Raw genomic sequence first — 18,180 nt, 5'->3', positions numbered from 1 at the left:
CAGCCAACACCTTAAATTGTGGTATGTCATTGCAGAAGTTGTTCAAAGTCATTACAAACACTGAATGTTTGAGTTCTGTCATCACTACAGTATCTCTTCACTGCTGATTCCAGGTTACTTAGCATATTATTGAAGGAACACAGAGCATTACACATTCTGTGTTTTACAAATAAAAGTTGAATTCTTCAGCAATAAAATGCTCTAACTCAAGCAGACTCTGGGGTTTTGCTGCTACAGACTCACTTGTTCTAACGTAATCAGTAGCGTATGGTGGCTAATGTTTGCAAACTTTTGATAGATACTGCTGAGTTAATGATAGTAGAGAGTCAGGTCTCTGGCTCCGTCAGCCTACTTGTGCAACTATTACAATTCGCATGTATCACCATCCTATAACTGACACTAGCTCAGCATTACCACAGGTGTGCTCTTTAACAGACGTTATACAGGTTCACATAATGTAAATTCTCCATGTTTTCACTCCTCCTAGTGTAAAACCCAGGCATTATCACAAATTGAATTTTATAGCTTAAACTAGTACACGTTTTACAACACGTAAGTAATATATTTGACATTCTGGTGGGTAACATTTGTACTTGTTCGCTCTCACATGCCAAGAGTTAGATGAGAAGATTGATCTATCTGCTTAACAGGAGGCTAAACTCAGGTAAAAAAAAATAAAATGAAATAAAATGTAAAAAGTCAGCTTAACACCTACCAAATGTTTAATTCTTACAAAACCTGACGTGGTAATCACTACGCCCAGCCAAGAAATAGTCCTGCACATAACTCCCTGAAAAACCTCAATATGTCATTTTTCACTTAATTTTTCATAAATATTAAATAAAAAAAGATAAAATATGTTAACTGGTTAGCTTTAGAGGTGCTGATAGCTGCATTTTGTTCCTTCAGACAAAGCTAGCCTTTGTGTTTCTTCATTACCAGTTGTTGTGCTAAGCTAGGCTAAGTACCACCTGTAGTTTCACAAGAGCGGTATCAATCTTCTCATCTAAGTAAGTGAGTAAGTGAACTTTCTCAAAATGCCAGACTGCCTTAAAATAGCAACATCAACCAGTTCCATCATATCATTAAAAAATTTGTGCTAATTATGTAGACTTTGAAAAGATACAGTTTCTCACATTGGACATATTGTTTGTCAGATTTGTTGTAGCTGCTGTTTTCTCTTGAATGATGTTCTGTAACCACAAAGGCAGCCACACATGAACATGTGACATGATTAACCTCAAATAACTTTAACCTCATTATTTACACTTCTCTCCCTTCATTTTCCCTCTCTGTCTTCTTGGCACCGTATGCAGTCCCTTGCACCACATTCCTCCACTAATGAGGACATTCTAGCTTTCACTCCTTCTTTCATTTGTCAAACGTGGCTTCAAAGGACAGATGAGAGCAATTTGGCATTTGAGAGACTCATCACTTCAGGGTTGGACATCCTTCAAACAGTGCTACATGAGTACTATGAAAATAAATATTATGGCACAAGTCAAATGACTGAGTGGCTGGTGTTGTAAAATCTTTCCATGAAATCCCTAAAAAAAAGGAAAATGAAAGTCTTTGTTGATGAAGTTCCCTGTTTGAAATTTGTTTCAATATTTATTCCAACAATTCAGGAAAGATGAACACAAGAACACACATTTATCATACATCATTAATCAATCTGAAAACTGTACAAATGTTTGACTGTGAATATTTTTTTTCAGGAGTAGGAGAGCGTGCCATGTCTCTCTATGGCTAGTCAAAATATAAAAAAGGAAATATCAAGGTAACTAATTTTTACAGTTTTTTTGTGGGAACTTATGTCTAACAGCTCCACAGTCCCACATATACCAAGCTCTTCATTCCATGGGTTGTTCCTGCCGCTCTTTGAACTCATTCACTCTTGCCTGGAACAAAAAATAGCAACATGTAGTCAGAGTTGGAGAGAGAGTGCTGCATTAAATAGATGCCCACTGAGTCTCTTTTCGCTGTGGGGCTAGTATACAGAGCCAATCAGTTGACCCAGGGTTTCTTCCTGTATCCCACATGAAAATATTATCTTTCCATATGTGGAAAGGTTCATTTCTTGCTTGTCTCGAGAAGTCAGAGCCCCAGGTCAGCTTTTGGACAGAAGCCCTGTGGTGGGCAGATACAATGACCATTCAGCACAGCAGACGCTGCTGACAGCTACCACATGAAGATGACTGATGATCCTCCCTGCTCAGTACAAAAGCTCCCCATACCACTCACTAAGCATCAGCTGTCACACAGTTTTGCTGGTAAGTCAACAGAAAATATAAGCTTGTGCATAATCTGTAAATGGGCCAAAGCTGGGCTGGACAATGATCCACTATTCAAATGAAAATAACTCTTACACTGAGATGAGGTTATGTATGTACAATAACTTATGTAGTCATGTGCTGATTCAAACTAACCTGGATACACATTTACTACGTGAACTAAGGCACAACTCACCAACAAATCAATATCAGGCTGTTGCTGGTGATCAGTGTTACAAACGGACACACAGGCTTACCTGAAAGGTGTTGAGGACATGTTGACAAACATCACTGAGCTCATTCAGACCCCTCCGCAGAGGCTCTGTGGCTGGAGCTCCTCCTGAAACAGACAGCAGATATCTCTGAAGAGAACCACCACTATTGATATTAATAACAGAAACAACCACGGATGTGGTTTCAACCCCAGTTTCATCTGTTCAGAAAACATTTTCCTTGTAGGGTTGTGGAGTGGCAGTGTGCTCTTTGGCAAATTCAAGAAGCACAGTGAGGGATGGCATGGAGCCCAACTCGTCGACAGAGAAGTTAAAACCAACTCCAATGTTTCTTTTACGTTTCAAGTTGTTACTATGGGCTTCTTTTTTTGCCTCACTGATCATTCTGTGTTGTTCCTTTGGAGTCAGGTGTAGGGAGTGGCCACAGTACTAAGTCATCTCCATCTATAGACAGTATGTCTAACTGTGGACTGATGAATATCTAAACTCTCTGATTACTGAACAACCCTTTCCAGCTCTCTTTTTTGCAAAACGTGGTTCACATCAGCAGATGCTTCTTGTGAACAGCAAACCCAAAATGGCTGAATATTTCTTTATATATCCAAGTAGCTCTAACCCACTAACTCCTGACTGCAGCCTGCTTTTTATTGTCATTAGCTGAGGAGTTCACTGACTTTTTTAACTTAAACATGTTTGAATTATGTATTTGATGTGAAAAAAAAACATTTTTAAGTATAATTTATTAATTAAGTTAATTTACCAAATGCTACAGCAGCTTATTGCTGGTGATGACAGAGCAGGTAAATAGGAAATGGAAAATGAATGTTCCCCGAAAGTGATTACAGCTGCACAATGACAAAGATTTACCATGTTTTTTTGGATTCTCATCATTATTAATTGAAAACTTTTGTTCTTTTGGATGTTAAAGCAAACCATGTTTTAATTTCACTTTTAGCCTGAGTCCCTTGTTATGGTAATTTAGTTGATTAATTAAAAAAAGGGGGATACTGAAAACAAATGAATGAAAATGATTGTTAGTGCAGCCCTAGTCATCTTCTCCCAATTGATATGGAGATGCTCAAAATGACAGGAATATATCTAAAATTACATCTGTAGAATATCAGTAGAAATCAGGGTTTTTCCTGGTGCCTGAAAGATAATTGTGTCTTGCTGTGATGAAGCCATGAGGAAAGATCCTCCAGGCATCCTGAAATTTAGTTCAACAACAAAAACAAGTTGTTTTCTCGTTCTTGCAGAGTCCTTTCATGTGATGGGGCTGCTGCTGTCTGTTGGCACTTTGTGCAAAGTGGCTGACATTTGATTTTTTTGTAATGAGGCAAGTGGTCATGGTTGTCTGTGGACAAGAACAAGAGAGGGTGTATATGCATGTGTGTTACTGAAAGTCAGTCAGTGGCTTTTCTTGTGTGGCTGAGTGGACAAAGTGAATGCACCAGACTCCAATCAACATGTTTACATGTTTGCAAGACAACCTGAAAATGCTTACTCCTCACGCTGTCCTACACACGTACGCACACGTAAACAAATTTAGGTTGTTAGAGGATGAAAAATAAGATGACGTGGTTGGGGGTTTAAAGGGTTTCTCTCACCTCGTGTCTGAATGCGAAAGTTGATCTTGCTCTCAGATGGATGGGTGATAGTGTAGCCACAAAAGTCCACATCCGGACTGTTGGAAAACAGGAATATGAAAGTGAGATCTGTTATTATTATCTTTTTTTTGCTTAAAATGGGTGGAGGTGTGATTTTTTTTTCCACTATCAACTGATAACAGCTGATCTGGACCGAAAGAACAAAAACACAGGGAACAAAGAGGAATCACAAACACACACAGAGACCCTCTCTGATACGATTATCAGGAATTGTCAAAATGATTTGTGTGAGCTGTAAGGAGGGAAAAAAACAGTCCCCTCCAGCTGGAGTCAAACTACAAATGGCACAAATTAATCATCAGCCATACCCTTTGTACTTCAAGTGTGATAAATGCGACAGAGGGAGGCTACATTTTTTTAAATACAAAAAGAAAAATGGGCCAAACCCCATGACTATGACATGCTGAGTTTAAAGCAGCTGGTTTAAAAAAAAAAACAACACAAAACAAACAAAACAAAAAACATGTACTTTTTTACGATCATATATCTGAGAGAGTTGCCCAGTGTATGGTCTTCATCATGCAGCACAAATGTCACACAGCCCTCATCAGCCCCATCAGCTTGGACCTAAAACACACAGGAAATATTTATGAACACACCACACATCCAACTCTGAACAGAAACATTACTCAACACCCTCCTTGGAGACGAGTAAGTGTGAGTCTCAGTCACACTGAGATGGAAATATGATGCTTTGCCCTTAAATCCAATACTTATTATCTCACAGATGCCCATTGATAGGTGTCAGTTGAACATATTGAACAACATGCTGGTAAAGTGAAGGAACACTTCGGTGTGTTTAAAGACTGCCCCCCACTGGAGAAACTCCGAGTCAGAGAAAGAAGCAAATATCGAATAGATAGTGGTTAACCTTAGCTTACAGCTAACATCATCTCTATAGAACACCACTCATTATATGTGTCCAGAGCTAAATGCTGCATTAAAGAGAATCGTTTTAAGTGTAACTTGAGTTTCAGGTGCAATAACTGTTTTCTCATCGTTAGCTACTGTAGCTACCCACGTGAGGAGTTTAGATGCGATCGAGATGTTACCGTGAGCTTTTCTAGTTGAATATTATTCCCAAACATAGTTTAATAACGGTAAGACAATGTTAGCTGTACACAATATAAAAATATACGTGAAGCATTTTCGCTTCTTACCATCTCCAGCACCGGTTTCTTCTCGCCTTCTCCAGCCATGCTTCACATTCCGACTCCGTCCGTCAATACAAATATGGAGGGTATTTAGCCCTCGTCACTGTCTAACAGGCAAGAGAAAGCGCAGAAGGGATTAGCACAAAACATTTAGCAGTAACGACCACAGACAGGGGATGTGACTATGGCAGTAGACATGAATGAAACATTTAGGAGTATAATAAGAGACATGCACAGTAGTCGTCAGCAGTAACCCTTACTGTAGGTCTGACTTTTGTAAGTTTAGATATGTGGGTACACTGAGCCTAGTCTAAGAAAGCATGTATAAGAACCATTGCTTGTCTGTTATTAATGGAGGTGTATGAGCCAACATTATAAAGATAAAGCAGCAATTTAATATTTTCTATAAACAACATCCAAATATATTAACTTATATTTTACATTACAATGTCTATAACGCTAATTCTGTAACAGTGGTGAAAATAGGGTACATTGTTACATTTTAAAACATGTTATAACGACAATCCAGCAATACTGACACAACAACTGATGTTTTATAATAATGATATAATAAACTAATAAAGTTACAAAGTGCTTTACAGAAAAAAAGAAAATAATCAGAATCTCCAGATTAAACAAATGCAAGTAAAAAAAAATTAACAAACAATAATAGGAATTTAAAAAAAAAATACCAGGAGAATAAATAAATAAATAAATAAAATGGAAAGAGTGAGATTATAAAAACCCAGCAGAATATTAAATATTTATAAAGACTTTCCTGGGTATTTAAAAGATGCTAAGGATGTAGATGAGACGTTGCTTAACCAGAGCACAGGCAAAGGCCACAAGTAGCCTGTCAGATGATGACGCGGGATAAAATTAACACGTCTCATCCAGACTATCGTCACAACAATACGTAAGTATGAAAACATGTGACGACATGACTACACAACAGGAAGTTGGAAATGTATTTCCAGAAGCGCACCGATACAATTGAAAACGAAGGGTAAGCGTTGTGGTAAGAACTACAATACCCAGGAAGAGGAGGGAAGTTTCCGGTTTGGAGGTCTGGGTGATTTGCAAAGCAGAAGTCACTCGGAAGGGATTAGCTAGCTTGCTAGCAGCTGAAACGTCCTTAGATGTTGGAATTTGCGCTAAATGAGCTGCTTTGAACAGCGCTGACATATCGAGGTATTGGATTTATTATTATATATCTCTGTCAATCGTATTAGCTCTCTGGCTAGAAACGTTAAGTGTTACTGCGTTAAACAGCCACCTACTTTACGTACATTGGTCAACAACATTATTAGCTAGCTAGCCTGTTGTTTTCCAGCCACCGTTAATCTGGCTTTCGTTTTCATTTCTCGTGACTGTTAGCACAAGTAATTACCACTGGCTTGGTGATTTTTAGTATTTGGATTTCTCCGTTACACACATTCACACACACACACATAATTTCCTCTCCTTCATTACTTTCCTATCTGTAACAGTAGTCTCAGATGTTTCACTAGAGTCATTCTCTGTTAAGCAATCACTTATTTCTTCGGCTCATCCTGCACGCCTGTGGCTCCACCACTAACATCTCTCTCTTATTGTTTTTGTGTTGTCAGCGAGTATTTGAGCTGACATCCCATCTGTTGCCATGGCAATCCTGTTTGCTGTGGTGGCTCGTGGAACCACCATCCTGGCCAAGCATGCATGGTGTGGCGGGAACTTCCTGGAAGTAACTGAACAGATCTTAGCCAAAATCCCCTCAGAGAATAACAAGTTGACTTACAGCCACGGCAGGTAGGACGTACATGCACTCACACACTTCTACACACACCTGCACACAGACATCACGCGACAGTCACGCACCCACATGCTGCGATTACAGTCTCAGCTGACTTAACCTTTCCCAGTTTGGCAAGGATCATATCACAAAGGTTTGTCCCAGTGCTGGTGTGATCTAAAAATGTATATTGCTATAGAAAGTAAACCATGTGTAGAACAGTAACAGACTTAGCCAAAGTGCTGAATAAAAGGCTCAGTGCAGATCAGCTCTCCATGGTAGTTTGTTCAGGCGAGTGTAAACATTGGTTGTTAACAGCTGTCAATATGCACACAAAAAACACGCTTGTCATCAAGTTCAGTTAAAAGATTATTTCCAATAGGAGTTGATGCAATGATCTCCTGCAACACTGTTGCTGACTAGTGAGATGTTACTTTTATTAATAATGCACATTTGGACCACATTTTGTATGTCTGGTTAAATACTTAATACTCTTTTTAACACAAGTACCTGAAAAATGAATGTGTGCATTTACACTGACATTTCTGAAATCAGATGACTACAGAATGTGGGGAGTAATGTAGTAATTACAGCATAAACAAATTGCTGGTAAGCAGTCTATTCATGGACCAGTAATGCCTACAAGATAAAAATGTTTATGTTAATCTGTGTGTTCATATTCTGTGTGGACTGTCTTAAATATGGCAAAAAGTGATGAACTCTAGGTCACTAAAATAATCAGACATCAGAGATACTGGAGTTCAACCAACCAGGAAATCACCACCTAAAACAATAAAGTGGCATCACATGTCACAGTGGCACAGTTTTGATGCATGTCTTCATTCAAATGAGGTGAAGGACAATACTAGTCATTGTCATTTAGATTTACAGCCCTTTTACTACTGTTTACTTCTAGTTAATGTTTCTAGTGTGTATAATGTAGTATATTAAAAACATAACATACTTAGCTGTATGCTTTCAGCTATATACAGTATGTGTGATGTTGACAATTTTTCTCTTTTTCCTTCCTAGCTATCTCTTTCATTACATCTGCCATGACAGAATCATATACCTGTGTATTACTGATGATGTAAGTATATAATTGGCTCTACTATCTATGCATTTTTTTTGTTTAGGTGGTTGGATAATAGGCCAGTCTGTATATGCTCACTTGAAATGATGTTATTATACAGAATGTGGCAGGATTTAATCAAGAAAGGCACTTTATTTAAAATTTTTAAATCTTTATATCAATAAGATAGATACATTGTAACAATATAGAAGAAAGACTTTTTTCATCTCACTAGCATGCATTTATAATTTATATTTAACTCTTGTATACCAAAGGACTTTGAGAGGTCACGCGCATTCAGCTTCCTCAGTGAAGTCAAGAAGCGTTTCCAGACCACATACGGGTCACGAGCACAAACCGCCCTGCCATATGCCATGAACAGTGAGTTCTCCTCGACACTGGCAGCTCAGATGGTGAGTATGACAAGAGCCTGAGCAATACTGAGGAACGTTTTCTTGTAAGGGCTCTGTGACTGTTTTTTTTTCTTTTTTTCCCCCATCTGTAGCCTAAAAAAAGATATAACACATATACAGATTTAGTAATCACGAAATACACTTAGATGTCCTTTTCACTTGCCTCCTTTCTCCCGCCTCTCTCTGTTTTTATTTCTCTTTGTAGAAACACCACTCAGACCCACGCGGATCAGATCGCCTCACTGAGAGTCAGATGCAAGTAGATGACCTGAAGGGCATTATGGTCCGCAACATAGGTTAGCTTCTCATGAGTGTCCTCATACAGGGATGCCCAATAATACATGGTTCTTATATATATGGAGCTATAAGACGATGTTGGAATTACTTGTTTAATATGGTGATGTAATTGAATCAGAAAAGGCTGGCTCTGTGTGATGGGAAATTATTCATTCTTAAATGGATGCAGTGTGTGTGGTGGCATCAGTGACCTCTTCATTATGCTGTGCCAGTGAACCACTGGTATTTGTTGGCCATCATGCCCAAAGCAACTGTTGTGGCCAAAAAGATTACACAATATTTTAATACGCAAAATTCTGTTGGAAACTGAAGGATTACTGTCTCAAATGTCAGTTCAGCTTAAACCACAGGTCCATTACACTGGACCTTTTGCGTACCCCAAGTTAACTTTGGCTCTCTTTGTGTCCTTTTACAGACTTGGTAGCTCAGAGAGGAGAGAAGCTGGAGCTGCTGATTGACAAGACAGAAAATCTGGTTGATTCAGTGAGTTTAAAGGCCAATGGTTTTTGCCCTGTTTGATGCATTGTATCTGGCACTGATGCTTATTTTCCTTCCCCCTCCTCCAGTCGGTCACATTTAAGACCACGAGTCGTAACCTTGCACGAGCCATGTGTATGAAGAACCTCAAGCTGACTGTAGTCATTGTGCTGGTGTGCCTGGTGAGTACAGACAGTCATGATAATTGGCAAGATGGTTATAAGCTGGATACAGTGTAATTGTTCTTTATCCGCATATGGTGTATTATTACTTTAGCTTTGTCTGTGCTGACAAAATGCACTTATGAGGAAACAGAGCATTTTCTTCATTATCAGAAAAGCCAGATTTCTTTGCTTCTACTGCATCAGTTTTCAGCTGTGATGAACATTAGGTTCCTGTAAAACTTACATTACATGCATTGATCTTTCCTGAGAGTGCTTGTCAGCATTGTGTGACATCGATTAAAGGAATTTCCCCTCCCTGTATTGCTCACTATGTGATTAATCAGACAGTTGTGGAAGTGAACTTTGTCTCTGCACCCTTTTCAGGTGGTCCTTTACATTATTGTCTCTGCTGCCTGTGGAGGCCTCAGCTGGCCCTCTTGTGTCAAAAAATGAGAGCAGAGTCAGGATCAAAGAGAGGGAGATAAAGGACTAAAGGATGAGGGGGAGAAGCGCCTGTTCAACTCTGCCTGCCAATGGACTCTAAAGGAAACTGCTTTCCTTTCTGTACTCCTCTAGCTTCAACATCCCTTGAAGACACATGCTGTCCCTCCTCCTGCCTCCTTCCTCACCCCCTCTTCGATAGTGTGCACACTGACTTGCCTTCTGGACAGGGAGTCCCACCTCATACCCACACTAGTGGACAGCTGCCATGTGGCCTAAAACTGATGTGGAACAATAATCTTGTCTTATTCTAGTATGGTACATTCATCCTGTCTCATGCACTTAGTGGCCTGATGTATCAATCTGTGATACTGTCCTGCACCTATCTACTGTATGTCATTAATCCATTCACACTGGTACCAGAATGAACCACAAAGATAACAAAGATGACTTTGTTATTTTCCTGCTTTTCCTTTGATGTCAACAGAGACATGTGGTTCCTGCAAGTTTAAGTAGCATGTATACTATGTTGCAGATCCATCAAGGAGGACTCTCACAGTACAGTGTCTGGTCCTTTGTTATATAACTGGGAACTAATTTTTCTGACAAAACTGATGCAGTATGCAGATTTTCTGATTTACAGTATGTTTTATCACCAAGCACAGTGGTATCTTTTAAAATGGATATTGTGAAATACCAGATATGATCATACAAATAAATATTGTATATTTGATTGCTATTAACTGATTCAAAAGACATAAAGGTTCTTTTAAATCAAGCCATTTTTTTGAGAAAATCCATTCCACTCTCCCCACCTGTGGACTTGATAGGAGACTTACTTTGCCCTTTACCCTTGCTAGGATATTCAGTGTGCCCATGTTTTTCTGTTAACACAATGCACTTTTACATTGTACATAGATTTGCTTCCTGGCATCATATGGGTTATAATCATGTAATTATTTAATTATTGTACATTCAGATTTGAAATAATAAACTCTGATGGTATCAAGTGGTTGATCTCTGCAGCTGGGAAACTAAATATATGGCTTTCATTTCCTCTGGTTACAAAGACAAAAGCTGAACAGACGCAGAAGCTGAGTGTTCATTAACTGATTAAAACAACTTGATTTATGACTAGCTCTTACTTCGGAGTAGACGCCACCTCACCACATTGTGTCAAAGTTCAAGCAAACAACATTTTGTTCAGAACTTGAGCGGGACAGTGTGAGCTGAGGTCTGTCAGTCAGTCTGTTGTTTCAAAGACATGAATGTGAGAGCGATCTGTTACGAGCGCCCTGAAAAAGTGAAACAACCAGGTGAAACTAATCTTTCATAACGAGCTCGACGGTGGCGCGCTCCCGTCGGTGTTGCTCGCTCCTGTGACAGGTAAAGTGGTAATTTTTCAGTGGCAAACTGTGGTTTATGAACTAAAAACCCAGTGTATATTTTAATTCTTTGGATAGGTGGTAAGGCCGTTTATTATCTTTTCTACCACAATAAGTTGTACACTTCAGATATCAAAAAGGTTCTACCGTCAACTAATTAAGGTTTGCCTCAAGCGTTGTTCTTGTTCTGCCTCATAGCTAACTTAAGCTAATTAGCTGTTAATCGCTAATTTTTCGTCAACTGCCGTTTGTTGTCCTCCATGATTGTTTTTCGACCGTTGAAATTCAAATGTAGTCATTTAATTTTAGCCCGCTGTTTGTAACAATATTCAAAACTAACTAACTAACGTTAGCTTATAGTGGGGCATTTTAACATTAAAAAACATTTTAACTCCAGTCTTTTAGAGTGTCCCAGAGGCGTTGTGTCGTCTACTGTGTTTTGAACCATTTATGGACTTTAAAGAGTATTTTCTTTGCTATTTGTAGCTGTACTCTATGTTTACTCCAGGTCTAATTATAGATCTAACTGGGCTGGAGGTGGGCCCACACTCGGATTATCTATCACCTACTGGACATATCTCAGTAGTATTTATGAAGTGAATGCATCTTCTGGTTTCAATAACTAAATGGGCACACATCTGACATGCCTCTGTTTTTCACTAGATGGCACAGGCCCACAGCTAGCCTTTCCCATGTCTTTACGCTAGACCAGACTGAATAATATTCGGGCTGTTGAGAGACGGAGCTGTGATCAGACTTATTGGTGTGGTTTTGTTCCCCGTGTTTTACAGAGGACAGCCTTGTCCCAGTGGTATGCTAGCTGGAATCCCCCAGTTTGACCTGCTGCCTTGCTGGAGTGTCGGACAACTCTGTACTCAGGCTTTTGATAGCTGCCCCAGCTACTCATAACTGCTCACTGTGTGATCCTGATTTATCCAGTCACCCATGCAAAGGCAAGGGAAGGCCATTCAAGGCTGTCTGCATGGTGCCTTAGGGGCTTCTGAAATAATTCTGCTGCTCCCACTCAGAGTTTTAAGATTGTAATGCAATTTGAAGGTTGCAACTTGCACTGGAATTCCCTAAAGGTAAACAGAGGCACTTTGTGAGACCCCATATAAAAAGATTTCATTTGTTGATAGTTCATCTAAGCCAGTTTCAAAACGATTCCATTTTATTGTTTGACAGGGCAGAATGCCTCTGACTCTCAAACTACAAGGTCCAGTACACAGGTGGTACTTGTTTAACCAACTTACAGCTTTTAAAGGATATAAGACTTATTCATATAACCCTGAGAAGATGATAAGCTTACTCTGTACCATGATTTACATCTTGTCTCTAGTCAAGATTAGACACTAGTTCCCAGGGTCAGGGGCCTTGTATAGATTAAGCAGAAATAGCGTGGGTCTTAGGGGTCTTAAACGGTGGTGTTACACCACTGCTGTAGTGTCAGGATCAAGTGTCAAGCTGTTTGTGTACAACATGAGGCCATGTCATCAGACTGTGACATTATCAGTGGAGGACTTCAGAGAACTTATCAGCTATACGACATTGCAATGTGTGTTGTCATCTAGGAATAAGTGACTTTCTGTGCAAGCTGTGGTTGGTTTCTACAGTGCAAAACTGTCATAGTGCAACGTTGTCCTTCACCTAGGCCTCCCGTTATTCTGTTCGCCTTTTCACTTATCTGTTACTAAAAAGCCGCTTGATCCATTCCCTCATAAAAGAGGGACTTTGGCTGCTTAGCAACAGTGAATGCCAACTCAGTCTGGCTGGCCATTGCCACTCCCCCTGCACTGGGCTCAGCATGGATAAGGTAACATTGCTTTCTTCCTCGCTTGCTCCCTCTGTCAACTTAGAAGTGGAACTCTATACTGAGCACAGTCGCTAGCTGGACCTTGACATGCCTGCAGTGGGAAGCAGTGTGCAGCAAAGTCACTGTTGGTGTACACAAGGACTTGTTAGAGTGAGTGTTGATTCACTGCTAGAGTAGGCCCATTGGATTTGGCCATGTTACCTCAGGGAGGAGAGGGAAAAACAGGATCTTACTCCTACACAAGGGGCACCCTCATTCAGGCTGTAACATTACTGATGCACAGTTGACTCTGAACACGAGGAGGAAGGAGTGGTGGGGGTTGTTGGTGTCTGGCTGAGGCAGACTCGCACACCACTGCCTGCTCAGTTGGCTGGATTTAGCACTTTGGAAGGAAAGCAGTAATGAGATTGTCTCACAGAGAGTAAAATGAGCCGGGTGAACCTGCAAACACTGAGTGATCTCTGACGGGATACAGCACTGCTAACTGTGGAGGTATTTTCTTCCTCACTGCCATCTGAATGGAAAGGACAAGAATGGAGGAATTAAGTTAGTTCATATTATGGTTCATCACTTTTTAGTGAAAGGTAAGTGTTGTTGACCTGTTTAAAATTGTATTTTCTCTGTAGTGTGTCTTTGCATTCATTGGCTCTGTGTCTTGTAGCTTGACTCCTATGGTTTTATTTTTCCATAAATATGGTCAGGTCATAGTTTGTGTCAGGTGCAGTTCTTTACATAACACACCATGTCCAGTAACATTTTAACCAGTAAAATCACTGCTCTGCATCATTATTCTATCTGTGATGTAAGATACTGCAGTGGCTGGGGAGTGACTGTTCTTGCCAAGGTTCAATGTGCACAGCAGTTTGCCAGGGCTGTACACTTTATTTGATTATAGAGATTGTAATAAGGTGTGTTGTTTCTCTGCCTGTTAAACAAACATATTATTCATTCAGATTTTGACCGTTAGCTATGCAGATTAAATAACAGCTGCTTTGATATATCTTAGCAGCAGCAGTGTTGAAAGTAAGGTGGAGTGAAATATTTACATCTGGTAATTATTGTGGCATATTTAAATAATCAAGTCTCCCAAATGTATAAGTCAGATGTCATTGTAAAGAATAGAGTAGCACCCAGAGGATATTTCAGCTGAGAACTCATTCAGATATGTTGTGTGTTTTTTTTTTTTTTTTTGTTTGTTTGTTTGTTTTTTTTTGTGTGTTTTTTTTTTTTTTGTTTCAGTGAAATTCATTTTTGTATGACTTTTGAATCACATTTCATTCTATGGTTGACAGTGTGATTTTGATTCCTCTATTACAGTGTCTTATTTGAAGAAAAAACTAAATATTAGTTGACACTTGAGTTAAATGTGTCATGTGCTTGCAAAAATTTGTTTGTAAAGGTGGCTGACTAAACAACAGTCAATGTATATAGTTTATTATAGTTTTGTGCACCTCAGGCTAGCTGCAGCTAGCTCTATTATTCTCTATTTTCTATATTATTGCTCTATTATTGTCAGGTCTCAGATTACTACAGGTGTCTTTGACTCTTTAACTGGTCAGTTATGTTTCACTCAAGGTACAGCCTTGTTTACCCTTTTATACACAAGGGAAGGAACGTTTTATTTTGACACCCCAGCCGTTAAGATGCCTGTTTATGTTTAGGTATTTCTACCAAAGAAATTTAGATCTTAGCAGTAAAACAAGCCAAGCCAAAGGCAAGCAGACTTCCACCTAAGAATGGAAACCTGAGGTTAACTGAACCCTCTCTCCATTGACTGACTGGTATAGTATAATGCTGTTTCATTCACTTTTTCAGGGTGATTGCAACTGGGACAGATGGAGTTATAAAACTGTACATGGTCAGCATTTTGCTATAGAAACATGTTTAAAATATTTATGGATCTGCATAGGTTTTTCCTCTTGTTAAATATTCTTATATGTACCGGGATGTCTGAGGTCCACATACTGGAACATTTTCAGGCTGTTGGTGACCTGATACCTTACTCTCTGGTGGTACATACCACAATGGTGCTTTTGTTGCAGTAGTGGCTGGCAAGCTTAGCAGTCCATTCAGCTTAAATAAACACAACACTATACAACAAAGCAGTTAAAACTGCCATTTACCTCTCATGCTAAACACATGTTGCCCCATTTCAGAGTGGAAACATGACTGCTGGTCCATCCTCACTTTTAACCTTTTATGACACCATGATTCAGCAGAGACAACAGCGACAATAGTGATAGTGATATTTTCTAGTCACTCTCAGCTTCAATGTAAAGTATTCCCCATAGACAAGTAAACAGAAAAAGTAAAACAGCTTTAGAACAGGTACAGATACTTGGGTAACCTGATATTCAGCAGTCCTAATGAAACTGCATCTTGCAGCACACTGAACAACTAGGAAATAATTTAGACAGGCTTGCACTACAGCATTCCCTAAACACGATACTAATGAACTTTTGTATTAGATTAAATTAAGTCATAAATAATTTGAGTATCCAGCTACTGTTACAATAGTCAATATTAACATTCTCTGAAATAACGAAGATATTGTAGCAGCATGGTGACAAATTTTTGATCGTTTTCCTTTCTTCACAGATATTCATACCTGATCGTCAAATCTCATGAATTACCTTGCTGCTAACTGAATGTGAGCTTGTTTAGAGCGACAGAAGAAGGCAAAATCCCACCAGAACTCTAAAATGTCTAATAAGACATTCAGCATGTCCTCTGACCAAACTGAGAGCACAGTTGCTTTGCCCCACAGAGTCCTGCAGCTGGGCCTCTCTCCTGAGAGTCATTACAGCAACTCATCCATGTCTCCGTCACCTGACTCCAGTAGTAGTATTTCCAACCTGAGTGACAGAGAAGCCAGCAGCTCCCCTGACATCAACATGCTGGACTGCTGCCTTAGTCTAGGTTCTCCTGTGGATAACTCCTACAACACCACCTTATCACAGGGTGATGCGTTTGGTGGAGTAAGCACAAACTTGAACCAAACTTTTATTGCCACACCTGTTAATGCCAGTGGGAATTTCTGGAATAAAAACTTGAGTCTGGGCAACCAAGACAGAGAGAAGTACCAGACTTTTATTAAGAACGCAGAGGATGGAAATAACAGTGCAGTGACGTCTCCAGACTCTGCTGGGAGGGAAAGCCACCTGAGTTCATGTGAGACCTCTCGTAGAGGTTCCACTGAGAATGACTGCTGCTCCCTGAGCTCTGGGGAAATGGTAATAAGAAGCAACAGTTTTTGTCTGGAAGACCAGTCACTCTTGGTAGTCTCTTCCCTGGATGAGTCATCAATCTCTCCAGCTGCAGGCCATCCAGCATTACCTGCTGAATCTAACCTGCTGTCAACCACTCTGCCACATGTCTGCGAAAAATCTACAGAAAGAGTAGTAGAGGAAAACCTAGACCCTCCATGTCTTGGTATGACTTTCACTCAGGCGGACAACTGGGAGCTCCCTAACGAGGACAATGATATGGAAACATGCAACTCTCTTGTAGCTTTGCCAAGTGAGAATGAAGGAGGTCTTTTGATGACCTTTGTCTGTGAAACATCTCTTGCAGATAGTGGAAAGAAGACTGAATCTGCTACTGTTGAACCAGAGCTGTTGGCTCAGTTCCCTGGAGCAGTTACACCAGAACAGGGGAAGACTTTTGTGTCCAGTCTGTCAGCTATGCAACAAGACACAGACAAGGATATTCATACTTCCACTCCAGTACAAAATATTGGGAACAAGATACCCAGCCTCCCCTCCTTTTCAGAGTCTCCCTGCAATGGAAATGCAGGGCAGCCCTGGACTCCATGCTGTTAAACGGCAGCCAGTCGCTGTGACTCCAAAACAACGTTTAGTTACAGGACTGCCGCCTTCAGCCAGACAAGTCAAGAAAATGGAAATTAAGAAGTTTCCTAAGTCAGACTTGAGTAACGTAAAATCTAAAGTTGTGACAAGAACTTTGCATCAAATGGCAGGGCCAGTCCGTACTTCACAACACAATAAACACACAGAAGCACATAGAGCAGTAACTATCAGGATTAGTCCTGCTAAGACAAAGAGTAGCGCTGCAGTTGCTTCTGCCACCACAAAAATGGTTGGTGAATCTCAGAGGAAAGTGAAATACTGGGGCTGCCAACTTGGGCGTGACAGTGATAAAGTCATGTGGACATACTGCTGTGGATGGACAGGACAAGGGTAGAGCATCCCCACTGGACCACTACACACCTGCTTCAGCAGTCCAATGCAGTAATGCCAGCTATGAAACAGAGCAGGCAGCCTCAAGCCAAGTGCCAGAGGCCTCAGTGCAGCATGCTGGCAACCAGACATTCTGTCTCTCATCCTTAGAAAAATCCCTTGATGGAAGTGGCCAAACAGATCCCAAACCAGTTCCAAAGAAGGACATGTCAAAGAAAATTGAGGTCAGGTCAGGCTCAGCTTTAGGTCAGGACAAGCCTCCTGTCCTTACGACACGGCCTCGCTGCTCATCAGAGAGTTCGTCGTCATCTAGGCCACCCAAGGAGAAGAAAGCAACTTTAAGGATCTCAACTAGCTTTACCATTCCCAAAGCTGACAACCTTCAGACCAAACCAGGGAACCTGAGCTGCTCCTCCCAGAATAAACACGACGCACAAGCTGAGGCCGCCAAGGGACCTGCTGAAAACTCCTCAAGAGCAGTTAAGAGGATCAGCTTGGTGGTGAGTATAGACTGAAAATGTGTAAAATTAAAAACTGAGTAACAAATCATTACTCATTTTCAACTACTGTTAAAATTCACTTTTCTATAAGCCACATGAAACATTTTGAGGCAAAGTGCTGCAAAGATAATTTTGGAGATCAAAGATTTGGTTGGAGCTGACAGGGATCTTTGGGAAAATGTTTTTTGTGGTGTGAACCATCAGAGCCAACTGCACAGAGCTGAATGTCTGAAAGTGACAAATTGCTCTCTTGCAGGCAGAGTCCAGCAAATCAACAGCAGCGGGAGCCTCATGGGAGGAGAGAAAGAGCAGATTTCGAGG

At 40.3% G+C, this 18,180-nt stretch overlaps 3 protein-coding genes across 3 annotated transcripts; 2 read left to right on the top strand and 1 right to left on the bottom strand.

Moving 5' to 3' along the window:
- Positions 1–1,591: 1,591 nt before the first annotated feature.
- Positions 1,592–5,434, bottom strand: polr1d (RNA polymerase I and III subunit D). The gene is made up of 5 exons (XM_018675408.2): positions 5,334–5,434; positions 4,643–4,740; positions 4,114–4,190; positions 2,531–2,613; positions 1,592–1,901 (listed from the first exon to the last, which is right to left on the bottom strand). The coding sequence occupies exons 1-5, from the start codon at positions 5,370–5,372 to the stop codon at positions 1,854–1,856; spliced, it is 345 nt and encodes a 114-aa protein (XP_018530924.1). The 5' UTR covers positions 5,373–5,434; the 3' UTR covers positions 1,592–1,853.
- A 920-nt stretch (positions 5,435–6,354) lies between these two features.
- sybl1 (synaptobrevin-like 1) lies at positions 6,355–10,971 on the top strand. Its single transcript, XM_018675407.2, has 8 exons — positions 6,355–6,518; positions 6,938–7,115; positions 8,131–8,188; positions 8,446–8,583; positions 8,789–8,879; positions 9,296–9,363; positions 9,447–9,539; positions 9,906–10,971. The coding sequence occupies exons 2-8, from the start codon at positions 6,970–6,972 to the stop codon at positions 9,972–9,974; spliced, it is 663 nt and encodes a 220-aa protein (XP_018530923.1). The 5' UTR covers positions 6,355–6,518; positions 6,938–6,969; the 3' UTR covers positions 9,975–10,971.
- Positions 10,972–15,106: 4,135 nt separating this feature from the next.
- Positions 15,107–17,113, top strand: LOC108882737 (uncharacterized). Its single transcript, XM_051072594.1, has 2 exons — positions 15,107–15,146; positions 15,816–17,113. The coding sequence occupies exons 1-2, from the start codon at positions 15,107–15,109 to the stop codon at positions 16,979–16,981; spliced, it is 1,206 nt and encodes a 401-aa protein (XP_050928551.1). The 3' UTR covers positions 16,982–17,113.
- The last annotated feature ends 1,067 nt before the right edge of the window (positions 17,114–18,180 follow it).

This window comes from Lates calcarifer, linkage group LG8, assembly GCF_001640805.2.
Source record: "Lates calcarifer isolate ASB-BC8 linkage group LG8, TLL_Latcal_v3, whole genome shotgun sequence".
Lineage (NCBI taxonomy): Eukaryota > Metazoa > Chordata > Actinopteri > Centropomidae > Lates > Lates calcarifer.
This window is presented reverse-complemented; position numbering and strand designations above follow the sequence as displayed.

What these genes read in the sequence shown, in the direction of transcription:
- polr1d (XM_018675408.2), bottom strand. Translation starts at nt 5,372, where the DNA reads ATGGCTGGAGAAGGCGAGAAGAAACCGGTGCTGGAGATG. An exon ending in AGATATATGATCGTAAAAAA is followed by an intron (nt 4,191 to 4,642) that starts GTACATGTTTTT and finishes GTTTTCCAACAG; the next exon opens with TCCGGATGTGGACTTTTGTG. An exon ending in ATGTCCTCAACACCTTTCAG is followed by an intron (nt 1,902 to 2,530) that starts GTAAGCCTGTGT and finishes TTTTTGTTCCAG; the next exon opens with GCAAGAGTGAATGAGTTCAA.
- LOC108882737 (XM_051072594.1), top strand. Translation starts at nt 15,107, where the DNA reads ATGTCTGAGGTCCACATACTGGAACATTTTCAGGCTGTTG. An exon ending in GGAACATTTTCAGGCTGTTG is followed by an intron (nt 15,147 to 15,815) that starts GTGACCTGATAC and finishes ACTGAATGTGAG; the next exon opens with CTTGTTTAGAGCGACAGAAG.
- sybl1 (XM_018675407.2), top strand. Translation starts at nt 6,970, where the DNA reads ATGGCAATCCTGTTTGCTGTGGTGGCTCGTGGAACCACCATCCTGGCC. An exon ending in CGACACTGGCAGCTCAGATG is followed by an intron (nt 8,584 to 8,788) that starts GTGAGTATGACA and finishes TTCTCTTTGTAG; the next exon opens with AAACACCACTCAGACCCACG. An exon ending in CAGAAAATCTGGTTGATTCA is followed by an intron (nt 9,364 to 9,446) that starts GTGAGTTTAAAG and finishes CCCCTCCTCCAG; the next exon opens with TCGGTCACATTTAAGACCAC.